Consider the following 27359-nt stretch of genomic DNA (forward strand, 5'->3'; position numbering starts at 1 on the left):
TGTGGAGATGGTCTGGCAAGGATTTCAGTTTGAAAAAAACTTACTGAAGAGGGAACTGTTCTGGTGAAGAAATAATGATCATTCATTTGCTTTGACATAGTGGCTCTGGTTCTGAGATGTTTGAAATGCTCCAGTGGCAATACAAATTGCCAGATGGTGGATGGGATCTAGCCATCAGAATACACAGAGTCCAGCAGATGCATATACTGGGACTCTTAATATAATTTAGATTGCACAAGTGCATGATAAAGGCTCAATAAAGTGCATCAGTCAGCACCAAAGAATCAGAGGAGATTGCACTTAGGATATTCAAGCTTCTTGTGCAATTTACATGTAGTTGAAGGATATGCTGCAGAAAGGTCAACTTTCTGTTAAATCCAAGCCCCAAAAATCCAGTGTCAGGCATTACTAGAATAACATTTTGTCCAAGTCACAGTTCAGGTTCAGAGTGAAGGTTACACCTGTGACAAAAATGTATGCAAGTGGTCAGTTTGGGTGAGAACCTGAAGCTATTATTCCTTACCTATGATTTTAAGTTAAAATTCCTAGCCTCAGGTGATCAATAGCATGTTGCAGCTATCTCTAAATAACCGAAATGTTGCACAATTATGCTGAAATTGCCCACATAGAGGGCACAGTTGATAGTTGGATGGAAGTTGTTCTGTGATGGAATTCATTTTGATAGCAAAAAGGGTAACACTTAAAACTGATACTTGGGGCACTCCCTCCTCTTAGCAGAAGGGTCTACAGAAGGTAGATCCTACACAAACTTGAAAGGAATGATGGGATAAAAGTTTTTATTAAAAGCTGTGAGATGACCTCTAAATCCAATGCCATAAGTCTTTTAAAATTCCAAATCTTCAATTTGTCTTCATATGCTTTTTCCATATCAAAGGACACAAACACCAGGTGTTCTTGTTTTAAGAAAGCATGTCGGATGGACATTTCCAACCTAATTAAATGGTCCAAAGTGAGCCTGTTCCTTCAGAAGCTACGCTACATTCTAGAGAGGAAGCGATTTACCTTCAAATACCATATAAGGCAGGTGCTGACTATTCTCTTGAGAATTTTGCACAGACAGCTAATAAGAAGGAAGTTGGTTGTGACTTGGGGATCTTTTACTAGCTTAGAAAAAGCAAGCCAGATAGATAGCCTTATGCCAGTAAATTGGAAACTTCTCCTCTAGAAAGATTCTATTATACAGAAAGACCAGTTGGTCAATGGATTTTGCTAACAGATGTTGGTGCATTTCATAATGGATGAAATCTGGTCCAATAACACTTGCCAATTAGAGCTGTTTTTAACCTTTTTATGGTAAAAGCTAATTATAAGGATGAGAATCCTCAGATTTAAAGTTAATTGGCTGCTTTTTCATTTTTGTCTTTAAGGTCTAGGAACTCTAGGAAGTATTAAGATGCTGAAAAATGGTAGAAAAGGTATCCTCAAGAGAACTGTCTGTTGTTAATGGATCTGCAATAACACATCCATTATGTTTCAGGATGATTCCTTTTGGCTCTGATTGCAAAATACAGCATGCTTTGGTGTGTGCATGTTTAAAGGCTAAGAGATTAAATGTGGTAGGGTATCTTCAAAATATCCCACAAGCTTTGTTGTTGAGCCTTTTTTGCTGCTGCAGCACATTCTACATTCCATCAAGGTTTTGGAAATGGCAAAAACCAGCTAAAATGTTTCTGGAATTGCATTTGCAGTTGCATGGACAAGGTTTTCTGTAATGAACACCACTGCATCAATGATAGGCTGCTGACTGACTGTAGTGATGGTAAACTCTGCCAGATTTTGGAAGACATTCCAGCCAACTTGATCAATCTTCTATCATGGTAACCTAAAAGCAGACATGGTCTCGCATTAAGTAGGCTGGTTATCACAGGGAAGTGATCACTTCTGTACAGGTGTCCTCTCCGCTTCTTCACACAAAAAAAAAATCCTCCCAATTAAGCAAAAGAATGAAAGAAGGGAAGCATATGAATGATCAATAGCAGAGAATGTATGGCAGGGATACAGAAAAAGGTGTTATTTCTCACATTTATAAGGTAGAGGTTATTGTCAATGAGCATATGCTTCATGACATTTCTTAATAGATTAACAAGTAAAATGTGACATTTATTTGTTTATTAACTTTCAATTTCAGACTTATTGATGATCATTAGAAGAACATTTCTAATAACATTTTTAACTTATTCTAAATCTGTAAGAGAACAGTTACTAATTAATAAACAACCTTCAAAAGGCCTATTTTATTTAATAACAGTTACAGCTGGATGCATCTTAAGTCTTATTTGTGTTGCCCTGTATCTGCACTAATATAAATTACATAAAAGTGGGAAAATAAAAACTTCTACAATCTGTTGATTTTAAAAAAGCATATGATAAAGTACCCAGAAATTTGCTCGTTCAAATTTTAGAAAAATATGGCATCAAAAGTAATCCTAGCCATAGTTTTGTCAGTGTAATACACTGACATTTCACTTTCTAATTAGCAAATCCTGCATTGCACAAACAGCTAAAGCTTCTCAAAATATCCACTACCAGTTCTTTAACCAATCTCCACGCAATTTTCCAGGAGGAGAAGAAATATAGTTAACTTGATCTGCCAAAAACCCAATCCAGTCTTCAAAAAAAAAAAAAAAAATCCACTGCTGCCATGCAATAAAATAAGCATCCACTTATCTTTAACACTCAAGTTTTTAAACAAGAACAAATATCTTTATTGGGGATAACCCCAACTCCTAACTTTTCATGGCATAAACATGTCCCAAATGCTGCTTCTTCTGCCACAAAAAAAAAAAAAAAAAACCACAACTATGCACTCTCTTTTGTGCATATGCATCCTACCATGGAATACTGTTCCTATATCTGGGGTGGGGTGAGGTGGGTCCTCAGAACCTTTTTAAGCTAGATTCTATCCAAAAGAGAGCAGTGAAGTTAGTTAATGATCCCTCACAAACTTTTTAAACTCCCTATTCCACAGATAAGACTGCCATCCTTGATTAACCTAAAAAATGCTAAAATAGTAACTAAAACTAAAACAAAAAAAGAAAAAAAAGTGTATAATAGACAAATGTTAGCCAAAAAAAATAAAAGGTTGACATCTATTAAGCAGAGCATTAGCAATTATTTTCAAGATGTATACTTATGTTGTTGTTATTTGGTTTTTTGGAGCATCAGCAACTAAGGTCATATTGCTCCGGGGATATGCGGTGGTCATTCCCTGACCTTTCCGCATCCTCCATATTTGGTGGTCACAGGCTCGAACCACGGTCTAATCAAGAAGCGTGTGCTACACACTGCTGCTCCTGCCCATCTGGCTAAGAAGGCACCTTGTATACTTATGTGTAAGTATACTTACATGTGCACAGTAAGAGTATGTACAGTATATAATGTATAAATAATAAATGTAAATTTATATAATGCATAAAAATAAAAATGTAAATTTATATAATGCATAAATAATAAATGCAAATGTAATTTCCTCTCATTAATAATTTTCCTGTTTCCTTTTTATACGTAAATAGATCACATTTAGAACTGATTATTAAAAATACCCCGGATTCTACTGTATAATAGAAATAAAACAGAATAATATGAAAACTTTTCAGGGAAAAGAAAAAAAAAAGTCATAAGAATCAATGGATACTGAGTGTACCGCCTCTCAGTGTAGGACTCCAACAGTGTGTAAAAAATTGTTTAAAATAAGCACCAAGGTAGCTAAGACCATATTCTTGTGTTCAGTAAGTGAACCCATGGCTCTACAGATATCTATATTTACATATTCAAATCAATATGCTACAAAAATGCATGACAAATATTTAACTGAGCACTGTGTAAGTATGATATTAATGAAGTTGTTATCACTTATCTTGCTGCATGGCCATCTCAAAACACAAACAAATTTCAAATTTTTTTTTTGTATGTATAATTTTTTTACAGGAAGGGTTAGTTTCTTGGATGTCTTAAGTCCAAATAAGAACTCGGTATCTCTGATATGATCACACTTGACTTTCACACAGTAAATAGCTGTAGAAGGAATATATACTCTCATCTAATAGTGCATACAACATTCATTATAACCATGAGCATTTCTAGTAACAACACTGCTCTAATACCAAAACATCACAGACATGTATCTTGTAAAGGCTTCTCTAGATTAACTAGTTTATAGGGGGGAGGGGGTAACCTTATAAAATATACTGCTAAATATGTACAGACATTTCATGTAGCCAAAATGATTAATACAAACGCATTTCATTAACAAGCAGAATTTACAAATCTGTAATGTTACTTAGAGCTGGAACAAGGGTGGGGAAGATTGGCCACTTGAAACAAAGTCAAGAGCATTATAATACTTAGAAAAATATAGCTAGAGATATTCTATAACTAGAGAGGGTGTGCAGATATTCAGTATTTTTTTCTGGTTGCATCTCCATCACAAATTAGAAAAAAAAAAAAAAAGAGAGATAATTTATCAGTTTAATTGATTATACCATACAATTCCTTTTCATTCCTGCCTCCTCATGGCACTGGACGGTAAACTAGAGGTTTCTGTGTGAAAACACAGGACTTTAGGCTAAGAAGCAAGATGAAAAACGTAACCCCACATGAACACTCACTAACCTACATAAATCTGGCCTTTACAGAGTTTTCTATTCATCACATTGCGGCACCGCAACGTGGGCAGGAGCAGCAGCAGTGCATAGCACTCACTTCTTGATTAGACTGGGGTTCGAGCCCATGCCCACCAAATACGGAGGATACGGAAAGGTCAGGGAATGACCACCGCATATCCCCGGAGCAATATGGCCTTAGTTGCTAATGCTCCTAAAAAAAAAATAACAATAATAATCACATTGCTTGATGCAGAATTGAGGGAACATCTGGAGCTGCATTACAATTAAAACTACACTATAATTCCTTTTCACTGCATATTTATAAATTATGCGAATAATTTGTAAGGGTTATGTTATTGTTTATCCCTGAGTCTATATATACATAAATTTTGCATGTGTGCAAATTCTGTAGCATTTCTAAAATTAAAGAAATTTTAATATTAACAGAAGAGCAAACTACAACTAAACATAAAATAATACAGAAACTGACAAAATATAATACTTACGGGAATAGTTACTAAATCGTGCCTTATAAATATTCGATCGGGATGAACCAACTGCAAAGAGAAAAAAAAAAAAAAAAAAAATGATATGCTAAATATTTATCAGAACTGCATGTCAAAACAACACTTAAGTGTACACATATATATATATTTTTTTATATAATGATATAATTTTATAATTATATAATATACATATTATATATATATATATATATATATATATATATATATATATATATATGCGTTTCCATATATATATATATATATATGGAAACGCAGTCCGTTGATGCTATGTCAGGTGTAGTCCCCCGATGAAATACCTGATTTAGCATCAATATTTACTTTGCTGCCATCAGATTTCATTATTTATTAATTTCATATTTTCTTCCCCGTTTCGGAGTACTGTTTTTAGCAAATTTTTCCCGCCTTTATCTGATGTAGGCTATCGTAACTTTCTTTTGACGTTTTGATGTAATTTTTTAAGCTTTCCGGAGTTTCGAACCGCCATCTTTACTTTTATTTGTCATATTAATTATAATATATATATATATATATTATTCTTTTGTATTATCATTCTATTGTGGTTTAATCTGTCTTTTGTGCATCGTTAATGCCACTGTTTTTCGGGCGCCTCCATAGCCAGGTGGGAAGGAGCAGCAGTGCGTAGCACATGCTTCTTGATTAGACCGGAGTTCGAGCCCGTCACCACCAAATACGGAGGATGCGGAAAGGTCAGGGATTGACCACCGCATATCCTGGAGTAACATGGCCTTAGTTGCTAATGCTCCTAAAATCCAAACAACAAACAAACAAACTGTTTTTTGCCATGTTGGCCAATTGAACATTATACGTGCCAGTGTATATTCGTTTCCAATAGTTCGATTTTCTCAAATACTGGTTGTTTTTTACATATAGGTATTATTGTTAATACAATATATGTAAAAAACAACCAGTATTTAAGAAAATCGAACTATTGGAAACGTGTGTATATATATATATATATATATATAATGACTATATAATTATAATATGATATTGCCAAGGGGAATTTGTGTGTGCACAATGTAAGGAGTGTGAGGAAATCAGGCACCAACTCAGCATTATTATTGGCTTATATGAGAGCTTGAAGGACAGGGTGGATGCCCTCAAAGGATTTAAATCGAGGGGCCCATCAAGCTCTCAGCTGCCCACATCAATGCCACAGCTTGCATTTGAACATCACGCAACACAGCGGCAACCCCAAGGCACAATGCGCTGGTCCCAAAGGAACTAGTTGTTGTAGGTGACTATTGTCAGGGAAACGGGGAACATAACATATTGAGCAAAAAGGATAGATAGAACAGGACCAGGGTATGTCTGCCAGGGGCAAAGGTTGATGACATTGTAGAGCAGATATCTTTTAAGGGCACAAAGGGTGATATTGTTATACATGTTGGCACTAATGATATTAAGAGTAGGAGACCGGCAGAATTACTTAACAAGTACAGGTCAATGTTAAAAAAACAGCTGCGAGTTAGGGTTGAATTTGAAAGTGTCTGCAATTCTGCCCAGACACGATAGGAGGGAGTATATGATCAGAGCCTTGTCGATCAATTCAGCCCTGGAGAGATTGTGCAAGGTTCAAGGGGTAGAATTTTTCTCAGCCTGGTCTGTGCTTGTTAACAGGAAAGACTGCTTCTACAGGGATCATCACCATCATCAGCCATTTTCAATCCACTGCAGTATGAAGGCCTCTCCAGCAACTTTCCAGTTCCTTCTGTTTTGAGCACTGGCCATCCATTTACTACCCAAAAACTCGTGAACTTCATCTATCCATCTCTGCCTTTGTCTTCCAGGTTTTCTTCTAGCTCCTCTTGGGTACCATTCTGTTATTTTCTTAGTCCATCTGTCATCATGTCTTCGAGCTATGTGTCCTGCCCAAGACCATTTTAGTTCTTTAGTTTTGATAAGAATGTCCTTTACTTGAGTTTGCTGCCTAATCCATGTGTTTCTCTTCTTATCTAACAGTCTGATTCCCAATATAATTCGTTCCATTCTTCGCTGTGTAGTTCTCAGCTTCTCTTCCATTCTTTTGGTGAGTGCCCAAGTTTCGCTTACATAAGTCATGGTGGGGAGTATACATTGATTCATTATTTTACGTTTCAGACAAACTGGGCTATTGCTCTTCAGTATGTGACTATATTTCCTGAATGCTATCCATCCAAAATTTGTTCTTCTCTTGACTTCCAGCCATTTATCATTATTACAGCTAATAACTTGTCCCAGATAAGTATATGACTCCACCTTTTCAATTACTGCTCCTTCAATCATTATTTCCCTTTCCGTGGCATACTTGTTCATCATTACTTTTGTTTTAGCCATATTCATCTTTAGTCCAAAATCCTTACTAACTGTGCATAACTGATTAAGATTTTCCTCTAATTCTTTGGGATCGTGGCTTACAACCACAATGTCATCTGCAAATCGTAAATGGTCTAGGTACTCTCCTTCACACTGACTCCTTTCTGCGACCAGTCTAATCTTCTGAAAGCTTCCTCAAGGGCAGAAGTAAACAGCTTCGGAGATATTGTGTCTCCTTGTCAAACTCCTTTCTCGATTTTAAATTTGCTACTGTCTTTGTCTAGTCTAATAAAGGAGGTAGCACTCTCATATATTTTCTTCAAAATCATAATATGTGGGGTATCTATGCCTTGTCTTTCTAGTGCCTGAAACATTGCCTTATGCTGTATGGAGTCAAATGCCTTTTCATAATCCACAAATGCCAGGCATAATGGTGTTTTATATTCATTTGCTTTCTCCATTAGCTGTGATATTACATGAAGGTGATCCATAGTTGAGAATCCTGTCCTAAAGCCAGCTTGCTCTTTCGGTTGATTCTCATCAAGTTTTCTTTCTAATCTGTTAGTAATGACCCTTGTGAACAAATTGTAGATGTGGGAGAAAAAGCTAATTGGTCTATAATTTCTAATTTCTGATTTATCTCCTTTCTTATGCAGCAAAACTATGATTGCATTATTCCACTGCTTAGGCGTCACACCTTTTCTAATGCACTTTGTGAAGAGCCTTGCCAGTTTTTACATTATGTCTCTTCTTCCCAATTTTAACAACTCTACAGTAACTTCATCGTCCCCCGGGGCTTTCCGATTCTTCATTTTCTTCAATGCATGTTCTACCTGACCAGGAAGAATATCGGGTATGTCATATGTGTTGCTACTTTGCAATCCATCTTGTATAATTCTCTATAGTAGTCTTCTGCTATTTGAATTATGCCTTCTCTGCTGTTTATAAGTACCATTGCTATTCTTCAGTTTCAGTATCATTTGTCTTTCTGTATTACTGCTCATGGCTGCTGATTTAAATCCTTTGTTTTCCCTTAATGCTTGTTCTACTTTTCTTGTATTAAATCTTCTTATGTCCTCTCTGAGTCTCTTTCTAATGGCTTTGCATAACTCAGTATACTCAATTTTCTCCCTGTCAGTGTTTTTCTTGCTCTTCATTTGTCGTCTTCGGTTCATCATGACAAGTGTTTCTTGACTAATTTTTTCTTCTTTGGATTTCTGTTTCCCTATAGGTTTCTTGGGCTTTATCACTTTCAGAAAGTTGTAATATTCCTCGTCGATATCTTGGTCCTGACAGTCTGCAGAAGCTCAAACTTGTTCTTAAGTTCCAGTACATACTGCTTTTTCTCCTCCTCTGTTATCTCAAAGACCTTTGTATTATTTACTCGAGTCAGTTTTTTCCTTTCCTTTCCTACATCTATATCAAGTGTACATCTTACCATTCTGTGATCACTTCCAACATTTACCTTATTCAGGACAGTAACATCATTCACAATATATCTTCTGTTAGTGAGGATGAAGTCGATTTCATTAGTTGTTAATCCATTTGGACTCTTCCATGTCCACTTTCTGTTCACCCTTTTCTTGAAAAAGGTGTTCATTACTGACAGTCGTTGAGATTCTGCAAATTCCACAAGTCTTTCACCTCTTTTATTTCTTTCACCAATTCCAAAATTTCCTATAGTTCCTCTTTCTGCGCTGTTTTTCCTTTTTCCAACCTTAACATTGAAGTCCCCCATAATAATAGTGTAGTGGGTTTTCTGCTCATCTAGAAGACTCTCAATTTTGGTGTACATTTCTTCAACCTCTTCATCATCATGGCTCGATGTTGGTGCATAAATCATTATAATCTTTAGCTTGTACCTCTTAGAAATCTTGAGTATTAGTCTTGACACCCTTGGTGATGTACTTTTGAATTCCAAAATGTTTTTAAAATCTTTATGGACCAGAAACCCAACTCCACCTTCACTCCTTTCACTGTTTCCATTGGTGTACAGCAGATTTCCACTTGATAAACTTATAAGTGATTCATTTCTTCTTCTTGTTTCAGCCAAACCGATGATATTCCAATTCACATTTTCTAATTTCTTTTCCAGCTCTAATATCCTGTCTTCACCGATGAGTGATCGTACATTATAACAGGCCAAGTTCAGTTTCCGTGCATGGCAGCCTGGTCATACCCAGAGATTCTTAGCACCCTCTGCTTCCACTCTGATCCTCTCGCTGCCGTAAGAGGGAGAGTGAAAGCTGCTGGGGACTGAGGGCCATTTGTATTGTTGTGCTCTCATATGCTGGAGGGTTTGGTCTTTTCCTCTTCACGCTGACCAGGCGTCTTGAAGAGAACCACTCTACACGTTTGTTGCCACCTAAGTGACATAACAGGGCTTACCATCGAGAAGGTGTGAATGAGTGGATTTTAGGGAGGCAGGCCAACCAGACTTCTCCTAAATCTTCTGTAATAGAGAGATATTGGATCCATCAGTGTTTTAGGCTGAGTGTCTGATAACACACAGGATACCTGTTCCCTTTTAAGCCCCTACAGGGATGGGATACACTTAAATAGAAAGGTTGCAAGAATATTTGCTGATGCTATCAAGGCAGAGTAGGTGGATCGGAAAACTGCTAGTTTGGGGGAATACACAGACTAATAGATTAACAGTAGCCACTGGCAGAGGTGAAAGTGATTATTGCATTGCTTCTATTGAAATGCAATTGAGCAGCAGCCTGGAAAGCAAGGCAATGGGGATTTCCAGGACTGCTGGCAGTCACAGTGGAACAAGTAAATACATGGGCTGTGTTAGGGTAACTAAGAGTAGAAACAGGTGCATGTACACCAATGCCAGGAGTATAGTTAATAAATTCAATGAGCTTGAAGTGCTAGTCAAGACAAGGCAGATATTGTTGGGATATCAGAGACATGGTGTCACACAGACATAAGCAGTGCAGAATTGGAATTTGGGAAGTACAATGGGTACAGAAAGGATAGACCGGACAGGAAGGGAGGAGGGGTTATGCTGTTAGTTAAGAAACACATAAAATCTAAGGAAGTGCATCCAATTATTGAAATGCAATTGAGCAGCAGCCTGGAAAGCAAGGCAATGGGGATTTCCAGGACTGCTGGCAGTCACAGTGGAACAAGTAAATACATGGGCTGTGTTAGGGTAACTAAGAGTAGAAACAGGTGCACGTATACTTGCATGTACACCAATGCCAGGAGTATAGTTAATAAATTCAATGAGCTTGAAGTGCTAGTCAAGACAAGGCAGATATTGTTGGGATATCAGAGACATGGTGTCACACAGACATAAGCAGTGCAGAATTGGAATTTGGGAAGTACAATGGGTACAGAAAGGATAGACCGGACAGGAAGGGAGGAGGGGTTATGCTGTTAGTTAAGAAACACATAAAATCTAAGGAAGTGCATCCAATTGATGTTGGTGGACAATGCAATCTTGAGTCTGTTTGGTGTGACATAAGCACTGGAAAAGGAAAAATGAGAGTACGTGTGTGTTATAGGCCTAATGAATCTCATGAGTTTAATGAACAATTGTGCAGAGAAATAGAGTGGGCCAGTAAATCAGAGTGTCTTACAATGGGGGATTTTAATTTTCCAGAGATTGACTGGAATTTTAGTTGATCACTCACACATTAGCAAGGCTTTTGTGGATTTATTGGATGGCTGTTTTCTACGGCAGCATGTTTGGGAGGCAACTAGAGGGAGTAATACTCTTGCTCTTGATCTGATTATCAGTAGTGATTCTTCATGCATTAAGAATCTGCAGATAAAGGAACCACTAGGTGGCAGTGATCACAGTGTGCTGAAGTGGGGTTTACTCAAAGAGGTAACTACCATCATGGGTAAAGAGAAGGGTTTTTGCTTTCGTAAAGGTGACTACGGTGGTCTGAGACAGTATTTAAATTCTATACAGTAGGCCAACTGATGATTTACAAAGAGCAAATTCAAATTGGAAAGCATTCAAAGAATTAATCTTGGAAGCTACTAGGCTTTTGATACCAACAAAGAAATACTGTTCAAGATTTAGGCCTAAATGTATGTCAGATGAACTAATTAGACATGTGACAGAGAAGAAAAATGCATGAGATACATAAAAAATAACAGGTGACACAGAAGCCTATGATAGATATAAGCTGGTCTGTAACCAGGTCACAAAGGAGGTTAGGCAGGTGAAGGCGGATTACAATAAATCTTTGGCAAAGGATGCAAAGAAAAAATGAATAAAATGAAATGAATTACACAAGCACATATTGAACAACGAAGTTCAAAATGCGCTTGTATAATTACTTTATATTATTATTTTTTTATTCTAAAATTTAACTACCTTTTATTGGTTTCCATTCATTAGCATTAGCATTAGTAGAGGCATTTGATGCAAGAAAGCAAGCTTATGCAGCATTAGCCAAAAAAAAAAATAAATAAATAAATAAATAAATAAAAAATAACCACTTCCACTTCACCCCTCTGTTCATTCGAAATACCTGTCCAGCTGAGCCTTAAACTTATTTAGGCTATCAACTTCCACGACAAGGGATGGAAGTCTGTTCCACCAACCAGCCACCCGCTGGCTAAAGGCAAATTTCCTCATTCAAATTACTTAATCTCTAAATTTATTATTATTTCATATAACTTAGCAGATATTGATGATTATTACAGAAATGGAGAACTGATTGTCATTTTTTGCCTTCAGTCTGGGCAGTTGGCCCCAGACGAAGTCACCTAGATTGTGGGTAAATAGTGATAAATTTTGTGTATATATTTTAATTTATATTCTTTTTTTTTTCTTTTACTAACCTTACTTTATCCCTAGCGTTTTCTATAAAACTATCTTGGTAATGTCTTCTTGAATTGAATTGTCTTCAATATTAATTGCTATATACAACATATTTTATATATATATCAAAATTTTTCAAAAACAGAGCATTTTAAATCCCACTGTGGCACACTTTATATACTATGCCAACATTTACTGGGACTAACTTATGCTTATGTTTTAGACCTACAGGTCCTCAAAGATATTTATATTTCATTACTAATGAATTGTATGGAGCATTATTTTGTAATACTGCTTTTCTAATTTTTTTTTTTTTTTTGTTTTAATAATAATTTTAGCACTTTATAGAAAAATATGACTTAGATATTAGATGACAAATGATTTCTCTGTCATATATGCTCTGATATGACTGTTTATTTCTTCATGAAATGAAATGAAATTACAGCTTTTCTAATGCTCTGCACTTTTATCAGAGCATTACAGCTTTTCTAATGCTCTGATAAAAGTGCAACATGCCTTCAAGCTATGCTCATCCTTCTCTACATCTGAAATGTCTTATTGCAGGTGATGAGGTAATTGTGTTTAAGAAATATTTGTTGCTGTACTATATAACATCTCTTATGAAAGAGAAAATGAACATTGTTATACACAATAAGCAAATTATTTGCATATTTTATCACAACTCAATGTTTACAATCTGTGACATTGAGCCTAAGAAGATTTTAGAAATTATATCTTTAAATAATATTTTGTGATATTATTAGCTGATGGTACACTGTGTCACATACATATTAAAATACAATATAATATGCAAAAATTATCTACCAATGAGACCAAGAATAAAATATGAAATTTCCAATTCAGTTTCCCAATGTTATTTAAGAACTTTTACCCATCTCTTGTACTGTATCATTTTGCAATGCCATTTGTTATGAAATCTATGTTAACATTAGATTAAAGATGTTGAACTTGACAAATATAAAGGAACTTGCAGAATATAAAAGGAACTGTTTCATATCAGAAAAAGTTGACATTGAAAAATTATTACAAAGAGTAATCACTAACAGTGAGGTAAAAAATGATTACCCCACTCTATCAAACAGTAGTTAGATTATATCTTTTATAGCAATGAAACATATTTCAGGAAACAGTGAAATAGCTGCCTCAGGGTTTAATTTATTTTTAGTTGTTTTGGAAGAAAATATCAGCTAAACAAGTACACATATTGTAATGCAACATAAATGCTTATTCTATATAAATTCTAAATAAGAAATCACCAAATAACATGTTTTTGAAAACATGTTTAAATTTGAGCAATGCAGCATGATATGAAAACAGGCCAAAAAGTATAAAGAAATGAAAAGTGTTAGCATAGGCAAACAATTAACATGTAAATAAAAATGTTCTTTTGAATAAGAAATATGAATGATGTCTTTTTGGCACAAAATTAGGAAAAACAACTAGTGCTTTTCTGGCTCTTTAAACTACAATGAGTGAGTTTCAGAAGGAACAGTTCTAATAAAATTTATAATATAAATGTGCCATCCAACCAGATTGAATACAGTTTGCTGGGTGCTGGTGATTTGAGCTGAATATACCACAGGTGAAATAAAAGAGAACAGTCTACTACTAGCAAATGCTTTCAATGTACAGAGATCTGAGTAAAAAAATATGAAAAACTAAACTTTGATTAGCCATAACAAACCAGAGTTTTGATCAAAAGAGATGAAAAAAACTTTCATGAAGTTAAATTTTGGCCACTGGCAAATGTAATAGTTGCAGGAACAGTAACCTTCAGGTGCTATGGTTGTTGAAATACAAATGCTTGCAAATACTAATTAAGCTTTGTGTAGAAATAAATATGACCATGTACCCTTACAGAGTATGTATGAAAAACCAGAACATATTCTTCATGATAATTAACAACTGCTACCTATGAAAATTACAAATATTAATTATAATAAAAGTACCCACATACATTCTATTATGGAGTCAACTATCCTGCAACCTGAAGAGCATAAGGCTTACAAGATTGTAGGAAAACCTTATATTTTGGCCAATGTGCAACAAAACATTCTACCAAATTATGACTAATTTTCTTTCTTCTTCTTTCTATCTTTTCCCTACCTTTCTGTTTCTTCTTTTCTTCCCCCTTTGATGTTCTTTTGCTCTTCCCTTTATTTATTCTTTCTTTTCTCATATTATTCTTCCATTATTTTTTCTTTGCTGTATACATGTCCACACTGGAGTTTTGCTTTGCATGAGTCGTACATGTTTAGCATGCCTTCAAAGTTGTTGCTGTTTACTGTTATTCTCTCTCTCTCTCTCTCTCTCTCTCTAAGTTGATAAAGAAGCATATTGATCTGAAATGTGCTCCTTTTCATTCCTTTGACATGTGCTGTGTGTGTTTTGAATTTTTTGTACTTTTATTGTTTATATTTTAGCAGTTTTACTGAGTACCCTTCTTATGTATTTTATTTTTATTTGTTTCAAAAGCATATAATTGGGAGAGTTAATCTAGGACATTTTAGAAAAACTATACAAATACAAAATGGCACAAGTCACAGAAAACATTGATATGTTGCCAAACTAAAATGAAACCAAACAAAATTTGAAATTAGGGTCATCTAATGAGGTTTTGATGCCTATATTGATTGACAAATTGATTGATAAATTTGGTATATCCATATTTGAAAAAACATAGCCAAAACTCAAACAAAACATCATACCCTTAGGAGAAAATATAATCATTATAACAAAAGTTGTAAAAAAAAAAAAGGAAATCCTTAAAACAATGCAAGGTACACTTTTTTTGATTGGTTTTAGCATCTGGGAATGCTGCAACATGTATTAACTGAGTGGTTAATTGCCTATTTCAGATTAGTGGATTTTGTTCCATCTATCTACCTTCCTAAAGTTCAGTAAGGTTCAACAGGAGCAACAGATGCTAAAAAAGTGAAAAAGAGAGTTCTTTATGAATAGTTACATATTTAATGAAACATTCTGATAGATCAAGTACCAATGTTGAAATTATTTCGAATTTATGTTTGTTTACAGTTTTGTATATCATATCATCATCTAACAATTGAGCTTATTACAGTTTCATAAATTTGAAAATGGAAGAGACAAGTTTCATGACTAGTCTTTTCCATTTTTAATGCTATATAATTTCATGACTATATGAAGAGACTATAATTTTTTTTTCCAAGGCAGAATTAATAAGAGATTTCTTTTTAAATCAAAAGTGTAAAAAACACTAAATTCAAAAATTTTTGAATTTAAAAAAGAAAAATTGCATTTAATAAGTAAGTTTCATAGTAATTATTTTGTAATATGAAACTTATTGTTCTAACTTTTTTTAATCGTTTTACTACAATAAAATTTAATTATAACAAATATTTTTTTTGTTCACCTGCACAAATCCATTTTACTGACATTTCACCATATACAGAATAAGGGTTTTATTTTTAGTTCTCACATTTTGCCGATATTAGTATTTTATATAATCTGTCACCATTTGGATTTCACATCCACAAATTTTATTAAACATATATATTCAAATTATTCATAAATATTTGCTGCACATGCTTTAAATTACCGTACATCTTGGATGCCATGAATAATGAGAATAAAAATATTTGCATTTGATAGTTAAGACAGGTATTTAATATTCCTCTATGTTTCAGGTAAACTAATGGAGTGACTGACATTTGAACAGAGGAGAAGCCATTTTAAAGTGATTATGAAAATGCTTTAGTTGAGCAAGCACGGGCATTAATACATGGCAAAAGTTACAAATACATCTCACAATAACTTTGCTACTGTTAACAATACCAATAAAGACAGATGTGGGAGGAAAATAGTACACTTAATACTAAGCAGTTTTGCTCTCCCCACTTCCTTTCTTAAGTGGATAAAGAAAAATTAACTTTGACTACATGGTGTTCTTTATACACATTACGTTATTCACACCCGTATATATTAGCTTAATTATATAAGAAAATGCAGTCATTGTTTGTTTTATACTATATAAAGACATGGCTGCACAATGAAGTAGCTCATCCAAATCTGTCCTTGGACAGCTGGCTAACAAAACATTACAAGCTAAACTAGATGCACCAACAAGGCTATTACATACAAGAAAAGAAAAGAAAAGAAAGAAAAAAAAAACTGAAAAGAAGCTATTACATAAAATAAAAAAATTCATATATGTAGGAGTGAAAATATTCATAAATATGATTTGGGAATTCATGTAATATTGTGAAACAATTTTTTTCAAATTTTAAAATATAATACCTAAATACAGTATATACTTTATGGAGATTTTAGGATAAATAATAAATTACTTTGCATACTGGCTCTCCTAATACACAGAACTCAGTTAATTATTACTAGAGAGTAATTAAGATCTGTCATAATTAACAAAAGAAAAATGAGCAGAAAGCTAAATATGTTTTTAAGCTTATTTTTGTAATGAACTTTGCTGTTTTTTTTAATAAATCACTTGATATATAGTAAGCTAATTAATATTCTATCTATGGACTAGAACACTAGATGGAAGTAGAATAGATCCCTATTATTCACCTAGTAATCTGCTTTTAATTTATGTGCTAAGTATTCATCAGGTTATTTAACAAACTTACATCCTCTACTCCATCAATTAGGTGTTCTATTTCTTTCATTTTATGAAGCATTTGTTCTTGATGTAGAGCCTCCCTTTCCATGTGGTTGATGTTGACAGCAAGGTCATGGACCTCCTTCTGTGCTAAAACCAGCAAATGGTGGTCTGGGTGGTCCACATGGGTGTGTTTTAACAGTTCCTGGTTGTATAAAAGAAGACAAGAAAATGGAATGGTATAAACCTATAATTAACTTCTTGATTTCAGAGAAATATATATTCATCTTAATGTCACTGATTGATTCATTCGGGTAGCAATTAAATATACCAAGAAACCTAATGCATGCATTCAGACCATCATGTAAAAGAAACAAACTGCATCTAAATAAGGTTAAAGTAACATATATGTTAGTGACTAAATATCACCAAGAATTTTTTTTTTACTACAATTGTAAATGGAAGTATAGTAAACATATGAGTGAGCAGAATTAATCCTTAGTGATTTATATAAGCATGCAGAATTAATTCTTAGTAATTTAGTAAACATATAAATAAGCAAAATTAATTCTTAGTGATTTAATAAACATATAAATAAGCAGAATTAATTCTTAATGGGTTTTGAATTTTTAATTTTTTTTTTTATTCAATTATAAAAAGAGTAAAGTATTGTGAAAAAAATTGTGAATAAAACAAAAACACCACTGCAGCTTTACATTACATATAATTTTTTTGGAGAAAGGGGAGGCAGAACTCTATGGACACAAAATTAAATAGCAAATATATACTTGCCGACTTTTTAGAAACTGGAATCTCAAACTGTTAATACAGATTTGCCTTTCAGCTGGAATGTTGCTTCCAAAATAATAATATACTGTGTAATTAATATATATCAAGCAACAGAAAAAAATCCATATGGAAATTTTCGGTTGCAATGTAATAACCATATTTTAAAATGATTTTTTCCCATTTATATGTTCTAAAAGAACCATACTAAATTTTATTATTTATTTTTTTTTTTTCCCAATTACACAGAACTGACTATGACCTTTCATAGTCAGTTCTACGGGGAAAAAAAAAAAATACAAATTTTTACATTCAAGAATCTTTCTAGAAAAAATAAATAAAAATAAAGCTTCCAAATGTGTTTAAAAAGGCCAATGTATTAAATTACAAAACAACCACTGAATTAAAATATTAAATATTTTATCTGCTATTATATCTGTTAAGAGATACCACAAATAATATTATTATCTGCTAAGAGTTACCACTTTTTAAAATATTTATGTTTTTTTTTTTTTTAAATCAAAAAATAAAATGATATCCTTCCAAATTCTTTTTGATACCAAGTTTAAGTGATGATACAATATTTTCTGTTTTCATTTCAATTTACTAGTCATGAGCAGCTAATATGGTTGTATGGCATCTGACAACCACCACGAAGCCAAACGTTTTTTGGAATTAATCCAATACAAAAACATTGCTAATTCAGCATATGTAATTCATTCCCCCACCCATCCTTCGGGTGGGGCATGAATTACTCCACCTACCCTGAAAGATGGGTGGGGGAGGTGTGCAAAGATACATTACCTGCAATATTACCTGGAAATTGTGCAAGGATATAACAGAAAAGGAGCAAGGAAAAAAAAATGCATATCACAAGAAATTTCATACAGCACAAAGTGGGCTAAATTATGTAAATTATAATTAATAAAATTACATTTTCAATAAAAAAGCTAAAATTTACTTGTCTATAATAAAAAAAAAAAAAAAAACAGGTTGAAAGATTCCACACAAGCAGATATATTCCTCCTAGGAATGCAACCAATAGATAGCAAAATAAATCCAATATAAAAATGTAACATACTCATCACAAAATATATGCAAAATATGAGATGTTCTTTCATCTACTATTATGATGTAAAACAACTCGCATCACTTTTTCTAATGGATTCTTCACATAGATGATCTGAATTCTATGCTGTTTTCTTTCTGATAATAAAAATACATTCATATTCTGCATTACTGTGAGAAACAACAAGGTTGGAACAAAGAATTTTAGATATAAGAAAGGAAAACAAGATGCCCTATCTGAGCAATGTGGAAGGAGGGGGAGGTTGATATGGCCTTCCATAGCATCATGAAAACCATCACTTCAACCTGGGATAACCCAACACTCTAGACAGTGAACACCACAGATGGAGGTTTAAAGAGTTTAAACAAAGAGTTTAAAGAGAGTTGGAAAGTAGGAAAGAGTTTAAAGAGACAATTCACCATTCCCTCCCCTGGTTCTTTTTCGTTCTTGAAGTTTCCCACTTCTGGCAAAGTGCAGTGATTCCAGTCAGAAAAATTCAATCTCTCTCTCCCCCTCACTCACAGCTGACCCAGGTATACACAATGTGCATGATGTCATCCTTGCACTTCCAATGAATGTCCACAATCTATGGAGAATCACAGACAGGTCATCCAACAATATGTCATCTGCCCCATTACAATCAACCACAGCATTGGCCACACATTTGGGTCTTCACTTTCATGAAAAATGGGAAAAGGTAAAGGGTCAGAAGGAGGAAGCTATGTTTATAAATCCAACCAAGGTCTTTCAGTCAAAAAGCTAGAATATAGCTCAAAATTATGGCCACTTAAAATTCAATGCAAAATTTCACCTCTCATTGTTATTTATCAAAATTTTAATTTTTTTTTTTCATTTATGACTAAGCTTCTACAGACAGTTAAATAATTATGAAATCCATATTTCTGAAACTGTGGTGTTTTTATTTCTCATAACATTTACCAAAATGAAAACATGCCATTGAATATCATATATTTTATTAGTAATAAATGAAAACAAGGTTTAAAATTTTGAATTGTGATAAATAACAAGAGTAAAAAATAACAAAGGTAAAAATATCAGGTGAATTATTAGTCACACCTTTAGATATTCCATCACACATAATATAAAGGTTATCTCAAAAGTAATACACACTGCACACATGCTCCTCACTCCATATGCCTGTGCAAATGACTTTTATCAGGATAATAATTTTAAGTTTAATCTTAACATTAGTGTGCTCGAAACAGAGCTCCTGAATTGAATGTTTGCATAGAGGCTTTTAAAAATGGATAGTGATATTGCTCCAAGTCAGATTACACTTTCAGATCAAAGATCTTTTATCAAAATTGAAACTTTATGCTGTTTTTGGTTCAGCATTCAGTGCTAACACAAACTTATGAATTGTTGCAGGAAGTGTGTGCAAATCAACAGTAGATTGTAGCACATTTCACACCAGTCTCAAAGGTTTTGTCAAGGACAGGCCAGTGTTAAAAATAAGCAATGTTCAGGTAGAGTGAGAACATCTATGGACAACACATTGGCAGTTATTATTACTACCATTTTGGAGTAAAACAGACACATAACCTGTGAAGAAACAGCCAACAAACCTGGAATATTAAATCACCTGTTCACCAAATTTTAACTGAGGTGTTACAAGATTAAAGGTCACCATCCAAAAAAATCCCACATTTGCTGTTAGATGAACAATGAACACAGCATAAAAAAAAAATTTCAACACAGAGAACATATGGGCATGCAACTTTGAAACTGAAATGAAGTCACAATCAGTTCGGTTGAAAGCATCCACTTCACCATGCTCTTCTAAATGCTGACAGCAACAATCAAAGGTGAAACAGATGGTCATTATGACCTACAATTATGAGAGCATTATTACTACTGATCATATGCCACTTGGAAGATCAGTAACTGGAGATTACCATGCAACAAATTATGCCTGAAAATTCATCAGAAGCAGCCACAGATGTTGTAAACTAGTGTGCTCGTACTCCATGACAATTCAAGGCCTTGCATCGCAGTTTGTACTGCTTGCTTTCACTAATTACAAGTGGGAAGCACTACCTCACTCCCTTCCTTGTAGTTGTGATACAAGTCCTTGCAATTACAATCTATTTCCAAAACTCGAGGAACTCAAAGAAGTCATAGAAGCCATGAACACATACATACTTTTAAGAAAATATTGCAAGAGGAGGATGCCAAAATGGATGACTGCAAAGCTGACTGGTCAAAGAGAGCAGAAAAAGATAGCACAGGACAGTTACAGAGCACTGAAAAGTACTGAAACCTATGAGAGGTACAAGTTGATCTGTAATAACACCGCAAATAAGATCAGGGAGGCCAAGGCTGTGTATAAGAAAGCATTTGTTAAGAGAGCAAAGAATGGGGACAAGAAATGATTCATGTATGTGAATACAACAAAGAAGAGAGCTAATCTGAACAGACACTTGTGCACTGGGTGTGGGAAAGTCTTAGATACGGATGAATTAAATAGGTACTTTTCATCGGTCTTACTACCGAAAGACTCTTCATGCTGAGAAAAAGCTGTGCGAGTGAGGCTCAGCCATATCAAATCAGGCAAGACTGCCAGGGTTATTATTATTATTATTAGTCATATGGTACAAGGAAGCCTGAGGCTTATGCAGCACCAGCTAAAAAAAAATTCCCAAATTAAGTTGATGGCATATAACCCTGAAGTTTTGAGGATGAGCAAGGGAGTCTACTGAACCATTGAGGTAAATTATGAGATTATTTGGACTCAGGGGAGATTCCTTTGGAGTGGAGAAGTGCCAATGTATTGCCAATATATAAAAGTGGTTTTAAGAGTAAAGTTGGTAATTACAGACCAGTTAGTCTGACTTCAGTAGTAGGAAAAATCTTAGAAGCAATGATTAAGAGTGCTATCCAGGGTCATTTAGATAGATATGGCATTCTGAAGGATGCACAATGCTTTGCTAAGAGTAAATCATGTTTAACTAAATTAGTAGGTTATTTTGACACAGTTACTCATAAGCTGGATTTAGGGAACAATTTTGACAGTTTATTTGGATTTTAGTGATGTATTTGACTCAGTCCCTCATGTATTGTATAAGCTTGAACAAGTTTTGGATTACTAGTAAGATTCAAAGATGGACTGCAGGGCAGAAGCTGTGATTAATGGATATTCTTCAGATTGGTGTAACATCAGGGGTGGGGTCTCTCAATATGTTCTTGCATTACTGTTATTTCTCATTTTCATAAATTACATCAACAGAAGGCATGATTTCAAAATTTGCAGATGATGAAAAGATTGGCAGAGTGTTAATGATCAGTGCTAAGCAAGTGCTCCTTCAGGATGACATGAACAGACTTCAAAGATAGTCAGAGCAGTGTCAGCTATGTTTTAGTGCTACTAAATGCAAGGGGAATAGCAACCCAAAAATAAATTATACACTTGGTGGGATTGAATGGAAACTGGGAATTACAATACAGGCATATATGAAGTTTTCTAAACAGTGTAAACACGTCTGCCAGGAAACCCGTGGTGTCTTATCGATGATTTATCAAATGTTATCCCGTAAAGATAGAGGTCATAATTCCATGGAATAAGGCAATTGTAAGACCACATTTGGAATACAGCATTTAAGTATAGAGACTTCATCTGAAAAAGACAGAGCTTCTTGAAAGGGTCCAAAGACAGACAACTCAAATGGTGAGATCATCTGAAGGGTGACTGTATGATGAAAGAATCCGATTATGTGGGCTACAGGAGCTGGGCAACCAGGCACCTCAGAAGTGATCTAATTGTGGTTTAAAAGACTCTGAGATGGATTAGTAAAATGAATGAAGGTGGAATTTACTCTGTTACAAATATATATATAAAGAATTCTAGAACTAGGGATCATAAATTTAAATTACAGGGGCTGAAGTTTAGATTACATTGTGGGAAGTTTTCTTTTACCTAGAAAGTTATTGATTGCTGGAACAAGTTGCCCTTGCAGGTAGTTGAGGCTGACAGTTTCAATAAATCAAAAGGTCAACTGGATAGTTACCTCTGCGAGGAGGAAAGCATATAATTTTCATTTGCTTATCTATTTTGATTTTTGATTTTTTTTTTTTTTTTTTTGCCAATACATCAAAAGCCTGTGGCTTCCTTGCACTATAAGGTGAATACTTTTACCAACTGTTGTATGGACAGAGATTTCTGTCTTTAGTAGTGTTGAATGCAGCTATGACTCAACACGTCAGACAACTTAACTTCGGCAAACAGTTAAACAGCATTCAAAAACTACCCAAACATTGGGAAGCAGTCATAGAGCATAATGGAGACTATATTGAAAGTTTTTAATGTAAATTATGTTATAAAATAAATTAATTTTAAATTAACTACATTTTTGCATTACTTTTGGGATAACCCTTGTAGTATTAGCATTAGCAGTGACAAATAATGCAAGAAAGCAGACTTATACTATATTAACAAAAAAAAAAAACCTGCCCACATCGCCTGTCCATCCTTCTTAATAATTTGTCTAGTTTTCCCTTAAATTTATTCAAATTGCCCACTTCTAAAATGCTAGGTGGAAGTTTGTTCCAACAATCAACTACATGAGGGCTGAAAGCAAATTTCCACACATCTGTCTGGCAATGATCTTCCTCTAATTTATATTTATGTCCACTCATGTGTGTTATCTAAGCAAGGGTAAGGATGTCATCATCATTTAGTCTAGCCAGGGATAGGCCATCCCGAGAGTGGCAGAGGTGCACTGCACTCGGGAACCAACATTCAAGGGGCGCAGCTCAAACCTGAAACTTACATACACGTATGAAGAAAAATTTTAAATATGTCATATTTTTTTGAATATGAATATGTTACTGAACTTTCGTTGATGTGTGCATAATGCTTGTCTCTCTAAAATTTATTCCTTCAATACTCGTGTGAGGTCCAGGTGGACTCCAACCTTTTTTTACATGGCTGTACTTTCTTGGTCAAAAAGTTTTGAGAAACACTGTTCACAGTACTTTTCTAAGAAATTGTGCAGGAGTCATTTATTTATTCTATTTATGAATGAATTTCGAGGAGGAACTAATCCGCTTAGGAAGATGGCACAGCTCGTTCTTGCCTGAGTCCATAGCACAAGCTAAGTTACGAGACTTTCAGCTGTGTAAAATGTGCAGTGGCATGTGATGATGACCAGCCATTGAGTTTCTACTTCACTGTGATTTTGCTTGTTGAATTGAAGTGATATACCGCTAAGATTTTCCACTGTGTATACATTACTTGTTATTAAATAATGAATATTGAAGCAGAATATATGTTGTTTGTTATGTTTGTTATTTTGGTTTTTAGGAGCATTAGCAACTAAGGCCATATTGCTTCAGGGACATGCGGTGGTCATTCCCTGACCTTTCCGCATCCTCCGTATTTGGTGGTCATGGGCTCGAACACCGGTCTAATCAACAAGCCTGTGCTACGCACTGCTGCTCCTGCCCACCTGGCTATGGAGGCACCACCCTGAATATATAATTTATATGTTGTTGTTATTGTTGTTGGGTTTAATGACACATCGGCTGCTAAGGCCATATTGTGTCTTTATAATAGTGAATATGAAATATTAACTTCATTGTAATACCTGTTATATTTTATGGTATATTCCTATATGATTTAGGAAAGTAAACAGTTCTTTTTTATTATGACCATCTCCCAAAATCTGCAATAAATTTATTGATGACTGCATATTAGCAATTGATTTAAAGATGTCTAAGCAGATGTTTTGAAAGTGGGGACAGTCCACTAGCAAATGGTCAGTTGTACTTGACATGATGTACATTGGCAGGTGCTGTCATTAGTTAATAGATACAGGTGAGTGAGGTGAGCATGCCCAATCCTTAGCCTTCCTAAAATTTTTTTCTTTTCGTCTGCTTTTCTGGAAGCTGGAGAGCCACAGCTTTGGTTCTGGTTTTATTTGGTATAGTTTGTTTCCTGAATAACCTCTCCAGATTAGTGACCAGCTAATGTACCATGCTTTGCGGATAATGTTTATAATCAGTATATGGAGTTTGAAAAGTCTGCAAAAGAGTAGTATCTGGTTATTTGGTTGCAAAATCTGCTCTTTTATTCCTGTTATTCCACAACATCCTGAAATCGCACTTTGGTTTGACTCATTAAAAGCAAGTAATTTAAAATGGATTTGTTTTATTACAGGGTGGGAAGAGTTGTTATTATTACTTATGGCAGTGACGGCACTGATAAGTCAGTGTATATTAAAGCAGGTGTAATTAGAAGTTCAGTAATGTGATCCAGAGCCAAGTTTATAGCATAAAGCTCAGCAGTGAAGATATTGCATTCTGCAAGTAGTGAGACAGAAGTTGTGAATGATAGAAAGATTGCTGCAGCACCTACTTTGGTCTCAGTTTTTGGATCTTGCAGGCCTGCGAATTAGAAGCAGAGTGAGTTTCATGTAATTATTCGGTATTGAAGGGAGACAAGGTGTTCTTTCCCCACTGTTGGAAACAGCCATTGTAAATTGCAGGGATATTTGTCCATGGTGGATCAGGTGGTGTCATGTTCTGATATATATATTGCCGATTTCTATATTCAATGTTTGAGTCAGTTCTTCAAGTCTAAGTGCAGCAGGACAGTTTTCATTTGGTTTGCTGTTGTAAAATGACTCCCATTTGGTATTGCACAGGCATCTCCAACAATAGGGTGAGAGGGAGGACTGCGGATTTTTGCGACATACATCAAAAGTAATGTTTTACTCCAAAGATGTAAGGGAGGTTCGTGGGCTTCAATGTCAAGGTTCTGAACTAGGGAGGTTCTGAAAGCCCCTAGAGAAACTCTCAGAGCACTGTGCTGGATCGTGTTCAGTTGCTCTAAAGTAGTACTTTTCCTTACAGAGTCATACACTGGAGAGCCACAGTCCAAGTGAGACCTGGTGAGAGCTCTATAAAGATGGATCAGGGTATGTCGATCAGCACTCCATGACATGGATGACACACACTGGAGGATATTTAACTTCATCAAACAAATAGTTCAAAAATAGGCCACATGGGCTTAAAAGTTCAGTTTCCTATCCAGTACCAGAACAAGAATAAGGACAGTGTGAGCAAAAGGAATTGAAAAGTTATTAATCTTTAGTTCAGGATCAGGATGAAGTGACCATAATTTGCAGAAGTGAGTAGTGGTAGATTTCTGCTCAACAAGACAGTATCTATTATGTAAGGTCCAAGATTCTATTCTGGAAAGAGCAATCTGTAACTGTCTTTCAACAATATTCATACTTTGTGACTGGCAGGATATGGTGAGGTCATCTGCACAAATGTATATTTGAATGGTTTTTGGAAGATCTTCCAATATGTTGTTGACCCAAATTGCAAATAGGGTGGCACTCGGTATGGAACCCTGCAAGACACCCTCTTCTTGAGTGTGAGATACTGATAGTACTTTTCGATATCGGACTTGAAAGGTGCATAATCTTAAAAAGTTCTGAATGATTTGAGGAATTTTTAGATGCCACAATTTGCAGAAATTAAATCTTTCTTTCAAGTTTGGTGAGGGGGAACAAAAGGGTAAGAGCACCCCCTTTTGTTCTCCCTCACTAATCTTGTTTCTCTTTCCTGTACCCATTAAAACAGATCCATATCCTTCCTAGAGACTTCCAGACCTGTATGCAAACATGATGTGGTCTAGTCATTGCATTGTACAATAGGATAATTATCTCCTTATCCCTGCTTACAAAATTCCTGTATATCATTGATAAAACTACAGGAACTGTCCTAGCAACTTATCTGCACTGCTTAGATTGCTTGATTAACTAATTGATTTAAGAATTCTTGGAACAAGAGCTACTGTGGCTAAAATGCACCTGGAAAAATTGCTCAGAAAACTTCATACTGACTGCACAATTACCCCCAAAGTATTTTTGTTTCTCACTATCCTAAGCGTGGTATATTATTATTATTATCATTAGCCGTATGGTGCAAGGAAGCCTGAGGCTTTTGCTGAGCCAAAAAAAAAAAAAAAAAAAATTTGAGTTACCCTCAGAGAGAGAGAGAGAGAGAGAGAGAGAGAGTAAGCGAACAAGACTAAGAAATAGAAGGGAATCACCAAGAAAGAGAAGAATAATGATATCCAGCTTGAGACCCTGGGTGTGCCAAGCCCATACTCACCGGATGTCAGCCCATTACTGCTACCCATATGCAGTACCTTGCATCTGTCAAACTTCAACTGCCACTTCTCAGTCCATCTGCCTAACATATCTAGATCTTGTTATAGTAGCTTACCCTGATTCCTGTCATTAATCATTCTGCTACTTTCTAGCTATCTTTACAGGCATGATTTTTAAGTTACGTATCCTTAAAAAAAAACAAAAAAACAATAAGAATTATCAAATAAAATTTCTGCTCTTTACTGCATCTGAATTTTGATCATGGGATCATTCTGATTCCATTTAAGAGCAAGGCCAAGTACTTGCCATTAAAAATTGGGCTTATGTTGAAATAAAGACAATACTGTTATCGGCAGTTCTGCCTAAGTTTGCCAACATCTTTTTAAACTGTACAGCATCACCAGAAAGATAACCCGCTATATATTTAAAAATCTGAGACACTGACAAGACAACTGCTTCAAAGCTGTTTCAGCAAATGTCAAACTGTGAAT

The 27359-nt window shown here is 34.9% G+C and overlaps 1 protein-coding gene across 3 annotated transcripts in view; it reads right to left on the reverse strand.

Annotated features, from left to right (window-relative positions):
- Positions 1 to 27359, reverse strand: part of LOC150080713 (rho guanine nucleotide exchange factor 17-like) — a 394606-nt gene that overhangs the window by 186767 nt on the left and 180480 nt on the right. For all 3 annotated transcript variants that reach the window (XR_016547420.1, XM_090381790.1, XM_090381791.1), the window contains exons 6-7: positions 16901 to 17077; positions 5132 to 5182 (exon numbers count right to left, since the gene is read on the reverse strand). Coding sequence is in view for 2 of the 3 variants with exons in the window: in XM_090381790.1 (XP_090237916.1) it covers positions 5132 to 5182; positions 16901 to 17077 (228 nt within the window). In the remaining variant the exon portion in view is untranslated. The remainder of the gene's footprint in view (positions 1 to 5131; positions 5183 to 16900; positions 17078 to 27359) is intronic.

Source organism: Mastigoproctus giganteus, chromosome 9 (genome assembly GCF_048544385.1).
Source record: "Mastigoproctus giganteus isolate SK-2022 chromosome 9, ASM4854438v1, whole genome shotgun sequence".
NCBI lineage: Eukaryota > Metazoa > Arthropoda > Arachnida > Uropygi > Thelyphonidae > Mastigoproctus > Mastigoproctus giganteus.